The sequence below is a fragment of the Callospermophilus lateralis genome, chromosome X (genome assembly GCF_048772815.1).
Source record: "Callospermophilus lateralis isolate mCalLat2 chromosome X, mCalLat2.hap1, whole genome shotgun sequence".
In the NCBI taxonomy this organism is placed as follows: Eukaryota; Metazoa; Chordata; class Mammalia; order Rodentia; family Sciuridae; genus Callospermophilus; species Callospermophilus lateralis.
Window position 1 is genome coordinate 7,535,960 of NC_135325.1, and position 16,281 is coordinate 7,552,240.

Below are 16,281 nucleotides of genomic sequence, written 5' to 3' on the forward strand. Positions count from 1 at the left end.
TCATAATAAAATAACAAATTATGGGAAGCAACAAGGAACAGCCTGAGATTTTTATGCTCCTAAGAACTCTCTTCCTGGTTTTCATTACATTAAGAACATGAGTAACAGAGTACTGTAGTCTGTTTTGCACGTCATCTGCCTCGGCTGGCTGACAGGACAGGCCAAGGGGACAGATAGTTCACTTCTGCCAGCACCACCTGGGTTGTATGGGTCAGCAAAAATGTAGTGACCTTTCCTATAGGCAAAATATAAAGGTTTGCATCAAATTTGGTATATATGATGATGCCGATCATATTCCAGACAACTAAGGGATTGGATTCACATCAAAACTTTGAGCTTCTAAATGGAAAAGTTCTGGATATCAAGAAATACAGTCTTTATTTTGAGTTCCAACATTTAAGAAAGTTGTTGGGACTAACCCAGCATTATAAAGCATTATGCCTTTTAATTTTTAACTATTCCAAATACTTTACCTTTTTTAGGAGTGGCTGAGGAGAATCAACAAGATTCAATGACTTACGGTGCACACTTAGAACTTTAGTTGGCAAAGTCATGGGAACGACTGGAAAACAAAATAACAAAGAGTGCTTCTGAAGAGGAACAACGAAGTACTCTTTTGAGAGGTGTGGTGGCTACTCCTCATTTAATACAATCCAACTGAGGAATGACTACTTAGTTTAGCCAATTTCAATGAGAATTTATCATGTAGCCACTTCATGTGCTAAATTTGGGAATGAGAAATAAGCAGGAAATGACTTTTTACTTTGAGAGAATTTCACTTTTCCCTCCTAGAACTCAGGGGAAATTACTCAACATCTTAGGACTGGAACGAGACTTAGAGAGATTGAGTCAGACCTCTCCCCACCCCATGAGAAAACTGAGATCCAGAGAGGGTAGACTATTTATTTGTCCAAGGTTACAAGGGTTCCATAATCCAGGTGTCTCTGCTTCCTGTTCGGTATGCATTTCATTCTACCACTGCTGGGTGTTAGGTCTTATGTTTTAACCATCTTTGAATATTATTATCTGTATTCATTCATTAATCCATCTCTGTCTTCTAGGCTATTGTATTGTCTCAGGAGACTAGGAAGTTTCCAAGATAAAAACTGATGCATATTTAAAAGTCATTTATAGCTGGGCATGGTGCACATGCCTATAATCCCAGCAACTCAGGAGGCTGAGGCAGGAGGATTCACAAGTCCAAGGCCAGCCTCAGCAACTTACTGAGGCCCTTAGCAACTTAGCATGACCCTGTCTCAAAATAAAAAAATAAAAAGGGCTGGGATGTGGCTTGGTGGTTAAGTACTCCTGGGTTCAGTCCCTGCTACCAAAAAAAAAAAAAAAAAAAAAAAAAGGTATTATAAGTGCCCAGGTTACACTAGTGAGTCAAATCAAACATTGGAATTTTATTTTGTCCCAAATCTCCACTCAGAATGTGGAAAATAATTTCTTTTTTAAAAGATAAATCCTCAAGAATGGGGCGGGGGAAGAGAAAGGTAGTAGTGACAAGATTTTGGAAGTGGAAAAACCAATGGATGAAAGATAACTGATTTAGTAGATACAAAGCAACCAAAGCCCAAGTCTACAGAGGGGAAATACAAGAACCAGTGAGATTTACATCAAAGAATCTCCAGAAGTCTTAGGAACTTGCTGCACTGTGTGCCTCTGAAATTGGGGATTCAAAGGGGGTGATCAAAATAAGGAAGACTGGAGAAAAGCTTTGTGGGAAGCAGTGAGCTCCCTAGATGCCCTCCTCAACCCACACAGTGTGGGGACCGCCTTGCTCACTCTGACAGGAGACTAGAGGGTTTCTCTGAATGGAGTAAAAGAGGGAGGGTGACTAGGTTCGGGGTTGACCAGTACATATAAAGGCCTGAGTGCATTCCTTATGGAGACTAAGTAGCTGTAGAGATCCAGGCAAAAAGACCCTACCTTTCAAGTAGGTGCTGTAGAACATCTCTGGGAAATCTGACAAGTCTACAGCCATGGAGCCCTGAGGCACAAGTCCTACCCACATTCTTGGAGGAAGGATTCTAATGTGAAAAGACAGAAACTTAAACAAAGAGGAAAAGGTGACTGGGGGAAAAGGAAACCATTCAGGGAGAACAAAATGTAAGCCCAAACAAAAACAAAACATGCCCCCCCCCATTAATGTTCTTAGAATAATAAGAAATTATATGGCTTGCATGAAACAAGAACAGATGAAATTTGGGAACTAAGATTTAAAACACAAAACCAATTACACTCAGAACAGACAGAAATATGGAAAAAAGAAGAGCAATGATAAAGACTTCTCTAGGAAGTCAATACTAGAATCAAAGAAATACTAGAAAGTGAGAATAAGGAAAATATAAGAAAGGAAATGATTCAAGAAAGTTTTCAGAAAAACTACATGATTGAAAACTATAACTTTGCAGACTGGAAAGGCCTGCTAAGTTTGACCCAACACAATGGATGAAAATATGCAGATCACAACACATCACTAAAATTTCAGAACTGGGAAGCAGGAAAGATCCTAAAAACTTTAAAGAAAAAGCCAGTTTAGGGCTGGGGCTGGGGCTCAGCAGTAGCGCACTTGCCTGGCATGTGTGAGGCACAGGATTTGATTCTTAGCATCATGTATAAATAAATAAAGGTCTATCAATGACTAAAAAAATAAAAGAAAAGAAAAAAAGAAAAAGAAAAAGACAGTTTATACTGGAAGGATAAAAAATCAGAATGGGTTTAGATTTCTCAATAGCAACACTGGTAGCAAAGATAATGAAGTGATGCTTTAAAAATTCTGAAGAAAAATGTATTTTCAATGTAGATTTCTACCCAGCCAAACTCTCAAATGGATATAGAATTTTTTAGATATTTTCAGACCTGCAAGTTCTCAACAATGTAACCCACCATGTGCTATTTCTCAGGAAATGACTGGTTGTCCTCACTAGAATGAGAGAGTGAACTAAAAAAAGGGAAGAGTTGAGAAACAGAAAACACTAGCCAACCCAGGAGACAAGTCAAGGAACCCTCCAGGATGATGGTGAAGGAAGATCCCGGAATAAAAACGACATCCCAGACATGGTGGGCAACCAAGTCAGAAAGGAATTTCAGAAATAAACAAGTTGAGGGCTGTCATTACCATGCCCTCTTTCATTGTACTAATTTTTTTTTTTAACCTAGTGAAACTACTCCAGAATGTGTTCCACCAAAACAACAATAACAACAACAACAACAACAAAAAAGCCACCACCACTAACAACAAATCAGGAAAGGGGAACATACAGGGAACCCACCACATTCAGGAAACAAGGAGTACAACTAATGGTATGAGCCCAAGGAAATTTCCAGGATGATAAGGATACAACAGGCTTAGAGTGCACTTGGTCAGAAAGGAGGAGACTCACAGACTGTAAGTAGTGGAATCAAGAGATTCATTGATATGATTACCTTGTGGAAATTGGTATTGTGAGGCTACTGAAGATAAAGAAATCAAAACAAATAAAAAGAAAGAGCAATTATTAACTTAAAAAAAACCAAAAGTAAAAAATGGTAATATAATCACAATATACTATAATGTCCAGTTGGGAATAATATTTACATACATATAAGAGTAAATACTGATGTAATTAAACTTTCATACAGCTCCCTTGGTAGGTTAAGGGAAGGGAGTACAAGAGTGGTGAGTTAAGCCAGCTAAATCCTTATCCACGTAACAGAAAGTCAATAGGTGCCAAGCTTTGATATGTATACATATTATTTTAGAGATATGGAGATTTATAAATGCCAGAAGAAACAGCTAAAGAAGTTAAAAATGGTCGTTTCCAAGTAGACGGATGAGGGAAGCATTTTGTTGTCTTTTAGGATTCTTTTAAGTTATGTTCATACATTACTTTGATAAAAGAAGGTATTTTAATAGGTAGAAAAGAGTTCAATAACATACATGGAATTTCCAAACCCTTTGCTTTGGCCATCACAGAAAGTATGTCCCGAGTGGAGTGGATGGCACTGAACACATGGAGGTCTTCTGTCTTTTTACAGAGAGGGGGCAGATAGCACCTCAAGGATGTGCTTTGCAGAAGGTGGTTCATATACTGGTCGAGTTCATCTTGGCTTTCTATAACTGGACAAGCAAGAAAAAGAGCCAATGAATACAAGCTACAGAAATATCCCAAATGCCTAATAGTGACTATGTGTAGTGGGCAGTGCCAAGTAAGTTAGTGAAAGGAGACATTTAGATACAGATATTGACACCTTTACCCACCCCATGAGGTAAAAAGATAGAATGTATGTGTGTATAAATTTATTGTTTAGAAAAACTTATTCCTGGGGAATCAAAACACAGGTCAAGATAATTGTTTACATGACATCATCCTAAGATGAGCTGCATAGTACCTGAAGGACAGCAGCTGACATCAGTTATTTTGTTTTAATTTGTTAAGAGCTAATAAACCTTGTGGAATTCTCTGCTCCAATTCCAACTACTTTCAAAAAGCAAAAGCCAGGTCACTTTGACCCAACTGTTTCTTCAGATTGAGAAAGGTTATATACATGAGGTTTCCTTCCTCATATCTAATTGAACCCAGATGGTTCTACCATTCCTTTGACAATTCAAGCAATGTATTTCTGTCTTCAGAATATATTTTGTGAGGACTGGGGTGCAGCTCAGTCATCCAGGGTTAGATCTTAGTTTTAAAAGCTGTCAAAAACAGTTCAAGGAGTAAGTTGAAGTAAACAGTACAAATGAACTCAAGGTGCCTAAGCTTCAGTAGGCAAGTGAGCTATATCCAAACACACACACACACACACACACACACAATGAAAAGTCCTCATACTTGAAACTCTTCATCCCTCTGGGTTTAAAAAAAGCCCCACTTTCAAAGGCATCATTTGTAGTTTAGATTTATATTTTAATTTTTTGTAGTTTAGGGTTTTAGGGCAATTTTATCAGAGTACACAGGTTTAAATAAATTCAAGGAAGCACCCGCAAAAGTATTCCACATGATACCTTGATTGCAGGTGTCTTCCCCATATCCTCCCAGATCTGAGTCACTATCAGGGCTGAAGCTCCCTTCACTGGCATCATCAAACAACTTCTCATCGCAGTCTGGATCCAGGAAAGTCAGATACGTGTAGAATGATGTGGTGAGGAATTCAGACAGGTTCCCTAATTTTACTCTGCCAAAAAGACACTATGTTAAGGGACATCAATGGAGTGTGGACAAACTTCCACTATGAATCACTGGGGGACTTTTCAATAACCAGGTGGTACTTCTGCCAGAATCAATAAATTTATCACTCAGCAGATCACCCTAAGTAGTCAGCCAAGAAATTACAACAAAAATTCACTAGCAAGTATGAAATGAAAGCATGTAACATATTAAAAGTCAAAATAATCATGCTGATTTCTTATTCCAACCCAACACAAATACCAATCTATTTTACTGCACCAACCAAAACTTATTTTACAAAATAAATTGAGCAAACACTTTGAACCAGAATCAACGTGTGGTGTTTTTCCCCCCTAAAATGACTGGGCCAGAAGCAATCATTCTCCTGGTGCACTTGTCCTTACCATGAAATGTGGTTACACAGGCATAGGAGGGGTACTTCCCTCTGACTACCAGTGATGGAAGAAGCATGTCTTAGAGTCAAAGTTCTCATGGGCTCAGATGAACCCACTATCCCCAACTGGAGCAGATGTCCTGAGTGGCCCATTGGGCTGAAAAAAGTTCCACTGGAAACTGGGAGCCAGGATTGGCAGCCTGGGATCCCCACAGAGGCAGCAGCCCCCAAGTTCTGAAGGTCAGTCCCTAGATGCTGGGAGTGTATGGGATTTCTACCCTACAAAAACATTCTTAAAATATCAGACCAGAAGTGAAAACAAGATACTTCCCTCTGAGCTACCAGCATCAGATTAGGACTTAGCTTCAATAGTACTGTTCAAGGAGTAAGTTGGAGCAGGCAACGGAACTGTTGGGTTTCCAAGGGCAAATGGGCTGCAGATAGCCTCAGGGAAAAAAAAGTCTATCCTTGCCTGAATAAAAAACTTTGCCCTGGAAAGCCAAGGGCCTACTTCTAAGGATTATTTTGTTTTGCCCTGGCAGACAGGGTGCCACTAAGTTGCTTAGGGCCTGGCTAAGTTGCTGAAGATGGCCTCAAACTTGTAATCCTCCTGCCTCAGCCTCCTGAGCTGTTAGGAATTATAGGCATGCACCACCACGCCCGGCTTCTATGAATTATTCTTAAGGTGACAGTATACTACTGTCAAATATTTATATAGCACTTGATGGGCCCTAGGCACTTGGTGTTTTCTTCCATGATTTTTAACAGAAACACAGTACTCCATAAAGGTATTCCAGGAAGGACATCACTTTAGAGAGGTTGATGCGCCCACCTCTCTATGCCCAAGGCCACCTAGTGCCTGCAAAAGTTTGACAACCAAATGCTGTTTCAGGAGGAGGTAAATTTTAAATCCTTTTTTTTTTTTTTAACTTTAAATACCATGATTCTAGGTTCAGCAATTGAAGTGAAAATTGGTATGAAAAATGGGAGAAGGGCAGCAAAAGATTTAAGAAATTACCTAGCTCCTCCAAAATATCCATCCTCTAGTTTTCTAATTGTAGAAAGAACTGCAGAATGAATGTCTGAGCCATCATTTGCTGAAAGAAAAAAAAAAAGTGATGATGAGTTTACTTAATCTGAGAATACATTTTTTCTAGCTATACACTGAAATGTTTTCATCAGCACAATCTAATTAAATTCCTTATGGCACAGAAGACTCCTGAGATAAGAAGCCAAGCTGCTAAGGAGTCCCTTCAATACTCAGCTCTGTCCATAGGATCTATTCTAAACACTTGGAAAAGGACCCAACGACCCGTGGGGCATGACCCAGCCAGATGGAATTCAGGAAATTACTGAGCATGGTGTGTGTGACGGGGAAGGTGAGTGTGGGTCTGCCTGTCATCCGCCAGCAGGTGCACAGGTAGGCCAGCTCGATCCTCAGCATCTCCACCATCATCTCGTTGTCCAGGGCCAGGTAAAAGTGATGCTGGTCGGTGAACTGAAAGTCAGAACAGGTCAAGTAAATAGCCACCCTTCATTTATCTCCACACAACACCAGCTGTCTCTCAGGGCAGAACTAATCCTGGAGTTTTGTTGCCAGGGAAGATGCTCAGTGCTGTCCTTAATCCACCCATCATGGGGCCACTCCCCTTGAGATCAGACAAATCATCTTGTCATCTGCCCAGAAGCTGTGGTTAAAATAGCACAGAAGGCAAGGGTGCACTGCTAGATTTGTTTTCAGCTCCTCCAATGGAGGACTTAAGTGCTTTGCCCAACACCAATGTCTCTGAAAGCAAACCAACAACTCCTTAATTCCTACTCCTTCCAGGGCTATTCAGTTTGGAGATGCTTTCCAAGTGAGGCCTTGAGAGGAGGTGAGATGTGGAGACACTGTTCACCTGATTGATGCCTGGTTAATACCAACTCAAAGCACTGCTGCCTGATGTCGATGAAAATCAAATTGTTCTCCTGACCTCTGGACTAGTGCATGCTTAGCTCTGGACTGAAATTTGGTGCTAAGGGAAAAAAATTCACAAGGTTTAATTGATCAGCATGGGCTCGATGAAAAATAGCAGCTTGGGGCTACTGATCCAAGACACCACAGTCAACCCTGTATCCAAGTAAGCTGGGGCCATGCTGTGCCCCAAGCTGACAAAGCAACCCTACCATTCATCTTTCTAGCTGTTCAAAAAGTTTGGTTTAGTGCTTCCACAGGGCTAGTTTTCTTTGGAAACAAAAACACTGAAGATAAGTTCCATAATCAGTAGTATATCCTGTAGCCCAATAAGGGGGCTAGGGTCTGGAAATCCAACTGACAAGGGTTAAGGACTATTAAGATTAGAAGCACAAGGGTTGCAAGTCAAGTGACATGTCACTAGCAAATTTGTAAAGCAGTGTGACTTTCACTAATATTGATGACTGGGAGTAATGACACATGCAATTTGATTCAATCAACATTTATGAACACATGTACAAGGTACTAGGTATCACTTCATATGTCTCCATCTGAACTTATGCATGCAGAATTCTGCCATGTCTGTTGAAGAAAAGCTTACCAGACAGAAAAGAGGACTTAATAAAAGGATGCTGGTGGGTTTGCCACTGGCCTACTCTTCTCACCTGGGGTGTAAAAGTAAAGATTTGGTTCCTAATCACATAGAGTTTAGAAGTTCCAAGAACACCAATGTGCCGATATGGTCGCCCACTCAGCTTCATATTCTTATTTCGTCCTATTTGTAAAATAAAAGAAACACTAGAGTTAGAGGAAATATAGTAACAAGTAAGTAATCTAGTAACTCAGGGTAAGGCTGGGCTTATTTTTATGTTAGATAACCCACTTTTTTTTTCCTTCAGTGCTGGAGATAGAACCTAGGGCCTCATGCAAGAAAGGCAAGTGCTCTACCACTGAACTACATCTCCAGCTTGTACTGTTGTCCTTTAAAAAATGTGACAAAGTTGAATATAGACACAAATTCTACCCGCTTCTATTTATACAGGACAAGTTCAAATGTGGACAAAATGAACTTATTGAAAGAACTTTATTAATGCTGACTTTTATTTAGTATTCAGCCATAAAACTAAACAAAGTCAAGTTCTAGAAAACTAAAGAGAACCTGCTTCCATTTTAATGGGTAAATGAGCATTTTCTAATACCACAGATAAAAATTAGAAGTATTGTCAAGACACAAATGACTCCTCCTGTTATGAATTTTCCAAGGTGGCTCCTTATTATACACTAGATCTGCCAAACGGTCAAGCCAGCCTACAGCAGTACCCACTGAGCAGGCTGGGGAGCAGGTACTTGTTTGTGCATTCTCCTTCACATCATGGTGCAATCACCTGCTTAGTGTTTTGCCCAACTCTTCAGACCACAAACGTAGAACTGAGGTACTCCCTTGGCAAATGTGCCTCCAACCTACCAAGCTTGGCATATATGTGACTGAGAATCCGGCCTGGCTGGACTCGAATTGGATGAATGTCAGCAACACTCTGGACGTTTACCCCATGTTTCCTCAACAGTTCCTTAATGTGACTGTTTTCTGCCAAAACAGTGACTGTGAACAAGAACATAGAATCAGCATCAGATTGTGCCTCATGTCTCTGCACTCCAACATGTTATTTATTGTCCTTTCTTCTGCCTGAGAGGCACATTGGCATACTCTCCACACGTTATTTGGTCTTGGAAATGGTGGCATTGGTCCTGCCACTCTTCTTGGTCCTCTGTCCTTGCTACCCCTCAACACCCATGATACATATTTGTTAAGTGCCTTAATGTGCACTTCTAGAAACTATCTTTAATAGGTCCTATGCCAAATTACCCCATCTCAAATAATGATTTGCCTCCCTGGATCTGCATTTATTGTAAACCTGTTTTGTGTCCCTTTTATATTGGGTCAGGAGTGAACACAGTTCCCTCAGGGGATACCAAGAGAAGCCTGTACCCTGCTCCTTAGAGCGGGGAAAAGAAGAACATTGTGATGTCTACTTTCAGGGGACACTGACTGAGGGGAAGGGGGAGACTTCCTTCCCTCCAAAGAAAAAAAATGGGCCTGCTAATGGGGATGCTGTGGAAGTAGGGCAGCTTGGCCTACCTGGAACCATAGCATAGGACCCTACAGGTGGGAAGAGTCCTTTAGAGCTAGCCTAGACCTCATCTCCAATGGGTGAGGCTGGGACCCATACTCCTGCAGGCCCGGGGCTCTGAGTGTCTGGGATCTGGGGGCTGTGAGGATGGGAGACCTTTACTTGAGGCCACATTAGTACAGCATGTACAGCCCAGGGATCAGCTGGGCTGTACATGCTGTACTAATATTGATGGCCTTTTATAAGAAAGGGCAGTGCTTTGGCAAAGATAAGGAGTCTGGATAGGGGACTGCAGAAGGGGGAGTACAGACACAGAGAGATGGCTGGTACTTTGACCAGCTGCACAGAGCTTTCTGGGAACTTGGAACAGAGTGATAAGGCCAGAGAATGAAGGCTCAGCTACTATTAATGTGGCCCCAAGTTCCACCACTATCCCCATGGGCTGGGGGTAGGGGGCTGAACATACAATACATATAAATGCCACTGAGAGCTGACTGGCACCTCCTTAAATTTACATAGCACTTGGTGCTTTTAAAAGTATTTTAACACTCATTATCTCATCTGATCTTCATAACATGCCACTGAGAGAAGCCTTGCATGATTACCTGGCCAGTTACAGCTGACTCAGGACTGGAACCTAATCCCTCAGGTCCTAGCAAGTGAGGCTGGGGGCTTCCTTTGATATCTTTCCTTTCTGAAGCTTTCAGTAACTTGCAGAAATTCACATTTTTTTCAAAGCCACATAGTGGCCACTCTGTAAGAGTGACTCTTTTAGAGCAATGGTTTGGATTAAGACCTGGGAGCCTCATGATCCAATGCAGTCATATGTGGATAAGTTTCTGAAACTATATTTTCCTTCCTCCATGCCAAATTCTTTAATAATTTTCACTCTATTCTATTACATTAAAAAAATGTGGGCCAGGACCCATCAATGTGTCCTGGCCTGTAGTTGGAAGAGCAATCTTGTAGATTTAAGGCACTAATTAGCACAATGTGCTCTGGTTAAGCACTGGGACCATGGAGTGCAGCTGGACCAGTCCATCTGGAAGTCAGAAATAGATTCATACCCCAGCTGTCATCTATGGGTCCCTGAGTAGGTTAACTTCTAAGTCTTGCCTGTAAGATGGAGATAATCATAATTGTCACAAATTTTACCTGATCAGAATGTTGTAACAGTTAGATGTTCCCCACGTTGGGCCTGCACACAGCACTGACTGGAATGACAACCTGCTGCTCATCTTATTGCATCATGGGCGTGTGCAGCGAAATGAGCCAGTGGTCACAAAGAGGAATGCTTTTCATTTCTTTGATCGCCGCTTTCAATGTATGCATGTATAGGTGCTAATCAACACAGAAACGAATGTGGCTTTGTCCTAATCGTACAGTGGGCTATGGTATTCGATGGCATGTGAGTGTTCTGTGAGGCAACATGTGATGGAGCTGCCAGAAGGTCCTCTAGAAGAGGAAGGAAGGAGAAGGAATCGCTGTTCTGGGGGCATACCTCAGGTGGAGCCCTGCACTGCCAACTTCCCCCATGGCAATCTCAGTTCTTCTCAAGAACATCTGTGGAGGGGGTGGGAGTCCTAACAGCCTGGAGATGCACAGCAGTGGAGTCAGGTGCAGTCACTCTGTGGCAGCCCAGGCTGGCCTCCTACCTTTCTGAACGAGGAGCTGGCTAGAGAAAAGGGAGGGGAGATGGAGGTGGGTGGAAGGTGGAGAGAAGTCAGAACTCCAGGGAGAGGACCCTTGCTTGGCTTCTGAGATTTTACCAGGCTCAGGCTCTACTTTTCAGATTCATAGTTTTGAAAAATGATGCTAAATGAATCATATGGGTTTCAATTGCAATCAAGTTTTAGATTCAAGAAAAACTATTGCTTTGTAGAAAGTAAATTTATAGTTGGGAAGAATACTGTTCCCTTTGGGAGTAACTGAGTTATATAAAGTATCTCACAGAACTGCTGTACACTAAAAGAGCATGCACACACGCACACATACACCACACCCACACCCACACATACACACACACCCTTTTTTAATTAAATAAGAAACTAGGGAACAATTTAAATGCAAAAAATGACATTGGTTTTACAACTTAGAGGTGAATAGTAAACACGCTCACAAACCTTGTACTACAACATCAGGTTTGACTGAAGTAGAAAATCTTCTATTTAAGGGGTCAATTTCACCAGTGGCAAGGAATCCCTATGAAGAGAGGAGTGGTGACATTATGAAATATTGATTTAACTAAAATTTCACCTTATACTTAAGTTAGAAAGTGACATATCTCAGAGCTTAAAACACTCAAGATTTTTTCTTTACGTTTTACGAGTCAATGGCTTACTTTCTCTGAAACAAAGTATGCCATTCAAATTGCCACTGACAGATGAACTGTATGTATGACAGCTGGCTCTGCAGGGCTAATCAAATGCATCTCCATCTTGTGTGAGTGAAAAGAATGGTAACTAGTATTTCCTGAGCTCCTCCAAGTGTCAGGTGCTGGTGGAGCCCCTATGTGTACACTATCCCATTTAGGTCTCCTAACAGGTAGGTTCTACCTTCATCATCAATTTACAGGTGGGGAAACTAAAGTAAAGGTACCTGAGGGATATGAAAGAGTGAGTACCTGGCCCAGGGCTGACTATTTTGAACCACAAAGGTCTCCCCACCCTTCCAAGTGTGCTCTTTGAATACGCATCACCTTGAACTTTCTGGAAATGTTCCAGAGCCCCCAAAGAGGGAAACAAGGTGTTCTGGTAACTCTGGAGGAAGTGGACCTAATGTGAGCCCAGAGAAAGGCCTTTATGGTGGGGAGGAGGAAGCAGAGGAGCACAGTTATTTTCCATCTCACTGATATAGAAATCTGAGCTGGAAGGTACAGATAAGGAAACCGAAGCCCAGAGAGGTTAAAAGGTCTGCCCCAAATCACAGGGCTGGCTTTCTGAAGTAGATAGATACTTTTTCCCTACTGAAAAGAGAAGTGTGAAACACAGTCCATACTCCCAAGGGCATGGCCATGAAACCAGACACAGCCAGGGAAACATTGCTCCACCTTCAGCAATATAGCTCCTGAGGGTTACTTCCACTGTGCCATCTTTCATTTAGTCTAGAACACACCAGGAACCCAGAAGCATTCTGTCTCACTGCTGCCTCCCCCATTAAAGAGCTGGTGGAACACACAGGGATGGGCCACCCTCAGAGGCTGGCAATCCTTTGCTGTCTTTCCTGGGCTCCTTCTCCCACACCCTTCCCCAAAGGCCCAGAAAGCTCCACTAGAGCCACACTTAGGACTGGGAGGTTTATTTTGAGGCTGTCAAAAGCATGTGCATTTTACAACAGAAGCCTGGGGACAAATAAATGCTCAGCAAGGGGCTGGTGACGCATACCTGTAATCCCAGCAGCTGGGGAGGCTGAGACAGGAGGATCGCAAGTTCAAAGTCAGTCTTAGCAATAATGAAGTGCTAAGCAACTCAGAGAGACCCTGTCTCTAAATAAAATATAAAATAGGGCTGGGGATGTGGCTCAGTGGTTGACTGCCCCTGAGTTCAATCCCTGGTACTCCCCAACCCTAGCCAAAAAAAAGAAGGAATAGGTCAAGAGGCAGGAGACTCTGGGGGAGCGGGTTGCGAGTTGGAGGTTGTCTGAGGGACCACCTGCACCTGCTGCCTCCTCTAGTAGTGAGATCTGGAAGTCCTCCTGTTTCCTGTGCCTGAGGCTGGGGCCAGGACAGCTTCACTCATCCCATCCCATATCTTCCAGGATCAGATGTGCTAATCCTGGTTGAGAAATGTCCAGCTCCTGCTGACCATCAATTTATATGCATTCTAGCCACAGACAGGAATGTCAGCAGGAGGAGGGACAGGGAATTTTGGCATGTGGCTGATCTGACCTGGTTAATGTAAATATGAACACACTAGGATAGGAGTCAAGCCTGAGAGCCAACACAGTGCATTTGATTTTAAAGGCAAGAATATGCAAAAGACATGGAGATGCAGAAGACACTGACAATCATGCTGTGCAGACAGTCCCTGTGCTCTTCCAGGATTCCCTACACCTCCATTCAGATGGTTTCCAGCCGGTGTGGTCACCAAGCCCCCTACCTCTGCCAACAGGGAGCTGAGGATGTACAAGGACTGACCCCAGAGATGGGGCAGCTTCCCCAGAGGAACTCTGTCCACCGTGTGAGGATTCTTGTACTCTTCATCCACCTGACAGAGAGAGCAAAACCCAAAATCAGACCACCAGAGGATAAAAGGGCCAGTGACACCTTACACTGGGGAGCACACTGCGGATTTACAAAATGGTTCTCATTCTCTAGACCAATTCTGTGCAAGTGCCAGGATGTGGGACCAGGAAGGTAAAAAGACCCTCTCTTTGGGCAGCATGACTATAAGCAGCAGAGATATCAAATCTAGGCCTGGTCCCAGGCTAGTGCTTTGCCCATAAGCACACTATGGGCAGTAAGTGCAGGAAGCCTGGACTACCTCCTTCATGCACACCTCTGGGCATCAAGAAGTTCCACAACTTGTGCTTCCATATGGCTGTATTACGGGTAAAAGGGTCAAAAACAGCAGCCTTCAGCTGTGGCAGTACCTGGCTGGGAGTCAAGTCTAGTTTCTTCTCTCTTGCCATTGCCAGGGGTGTGCCTATACAAGAAAATTACCAGAAGGTGGCACTATTTTTTTGTGGAAAAACAATTGTACTGCTAGACCATGAACCCTCCGTCCATCAGGGCTTCAGAAAAGAGAACCCACTGGGAGCTTCTGTCTATCAAAATAAACTCCTGGACTCTGCTGGCTACCCATTGTGAGTTAGTCTGTGACTTACTCTCTTATAAACTCCATGCTGCCTTTTGAGTTTTTAGTCATTACAATGTTGGTTGGGGGTAATGTCCTTGACCACTTTCCTCCAGAAAACATAGGTTAATTGAAGGAAATAGGAAATACTTATCCCTCTCCAAAGGGAAGATCATACCATGAGGGGAGTTATTCTCTTCTTGTGGATTAATCAGTGATATTAATATATTCAGTAAAATTTAATTTTTTTCAGTAGTGGTAAACATTTAAGAAACTAAGTACATAAACTAAATGCAATTAAATGTCAGTAGAAATCAAATCATCAAATAGGATAATAGTATGGAAGGAGATTCTCTAAAATGTTATCTTATGGTAGTATGCTTAGAGATAAATATTTTCTTCTTTCTTTACAGAATCCTAGAAGTTTTGTAGTGTGCAGATATTATACAATCAGATATTATGTAAAAGCTATTTGAAAATTTAAGAGATGTTAAGAAAGACTGCAAAGATCTAGAATGAGAAAGCAGATAAGGTGTCTGGGCCACCTTCCCACGGCTACACCTCCCTGCATATGGAGGGTCCCTCTTGCCATCTATTCTGGCCCTTCTGAACTGCTTGCAGGCGCTCAGATGCACCATGCATGTGGCCTCCTGCACTGCCTCTATCTCTGGACCTAGCTCCTCTGGCCCCACTAGTCAGAACCTCACAGAGATAGCACTGGTTTGGTAACCACATCGGTACTCCATTCCTTAGGTTGGCACCTGGCATAAGCAGCTGCTCACTACACATTTGCCGGGGACAATTTCATTAGTTCCCAACTGTCCAACAGGGGACCCTTTGGCTGGCACAAGTATGGTGGCTGAGATGAGCAAGGATGAAACCAAGCTGTTTGCCACCCTGGCCCCGGGCTTTTGCTAATTTGCACAAAGCTGCCATATGGGCCTGTGGTGGTCCTGTCTCCAGAAATCCTTCCCAGTGGTCTCTACATATTATTGATGTAACTGAGGAACCTTCCTAGTTGTCATTTGTAAGCAGGCAATACAAAATGTAGTTAAGGTAAAATAGTGTCCAAAATTGATGTCTAGCATACAAGCATAAATGTGCTGAATACAGGAGGATGTTGTAATGACAAGCAGAAACTGAAAGATCAGTGTGGAACTTAGAAGAGACAGAGCTTCAGAGTACTTTTTATGATGTGCAGCCAGTGCTGTCCATTAGAAAGTGAAGTGCAGGCCAGGTGTGGTGCACACCTGTAATCTCAGTAACTGGAGAAGCTGAGGCAGGAGGATAGCAAGTCTGAGGTCATCCTCAGTAACTTAGCAAGACCCTGTTTCAAAATAAAAATATAAAGGTCTGGGGCTATAGCTCAATAGTTCAAGTACTCCTGGGTTCAATCTCTAATATCAAAAAAAAAAAAAAAGCAAAATGCAGCTTTAACACCTACCATTTACTATGGTCACTGCAATGTGCCTTTTGGTAGAATAGGGATGGTTATTCTCTACCATACAATATGTAAAATTCCCCGAGATGATTTGTTTTCCTTTTCTCTGCTTCCAAGTTTTAAATTACCCATTACTAATTTTATTTTGCCAATGCCTCAGTATATGAAAAGGAGCAACCTGAACAGGGGATAGAAACATGTAGCTGCTGGAAAGTGACCCAGCTCTACCCTCACATCCACAGCACACATAGTAAAATGAATATATTTGCAGGAAATCCAAGTTTTTAACACTCAGAAAACAGTCCCTAGCCAGGTACAGTGGCACATGCCTGTAATCCCAGCAATTTGTGAGGCTGAGGCAGGAAGATTGCAAGTTCAAGATCAGCCTCAGCAACTTAGCAAAGCCCTAAGCAACTT

General features: G+C 42.3%; 1 protein-coding gene across 3 annotated transcripts in view; it reads right to left on the bottom strand.

Annotated features, from left to right (window-relative positions):
* The window catches only part of Phka2 (phosphorylase kinase regulatory subunit alpha 2), a 69,103-nt gene that overhangs the window by 14,182 nt on the left and 38,640 nt on the right, over positions 1–16,281 (bottom strand). For all 3 annotated transcript variants that reach the window (XM_077107692.1, XM_077107691.1, XM_077107690.1), the window contains 9 exons: positions 13,728–13,835; positions 11,754–11,832; positions 8,967–9,101; positions 8,167–8,276; positions 6,901–7,045; positions 6,566–6,644; positions 4,991–5,160; positions 3,926–4,105; positions 474–562 (listed from right to left, as the gene is read on the bottom strand). In XM_077107692.1, coding sequence (XP_076963807.1) covers positions 474–562; positions 3,926–4,105; positions 4,991–5,160; positions 6,566–6,644; positions 6,901–7,045; positions 8,167–8,276; positions 8,967–9,101; positions 11,754–11,832; positions 13,728–13,835 — 1,095 coding nt within the window. The remainder of the gene's footprint in view (positions 1–473; positions 563–3,925; positions 4,106–4,990; positions 5,161–6,565; positions 6,645–6,900; positions 7,046–8,166; positions 8,277–8,966; positions 9,102–11,753; positions 11,833–13,727; positions 13,836–16,281) is intronic.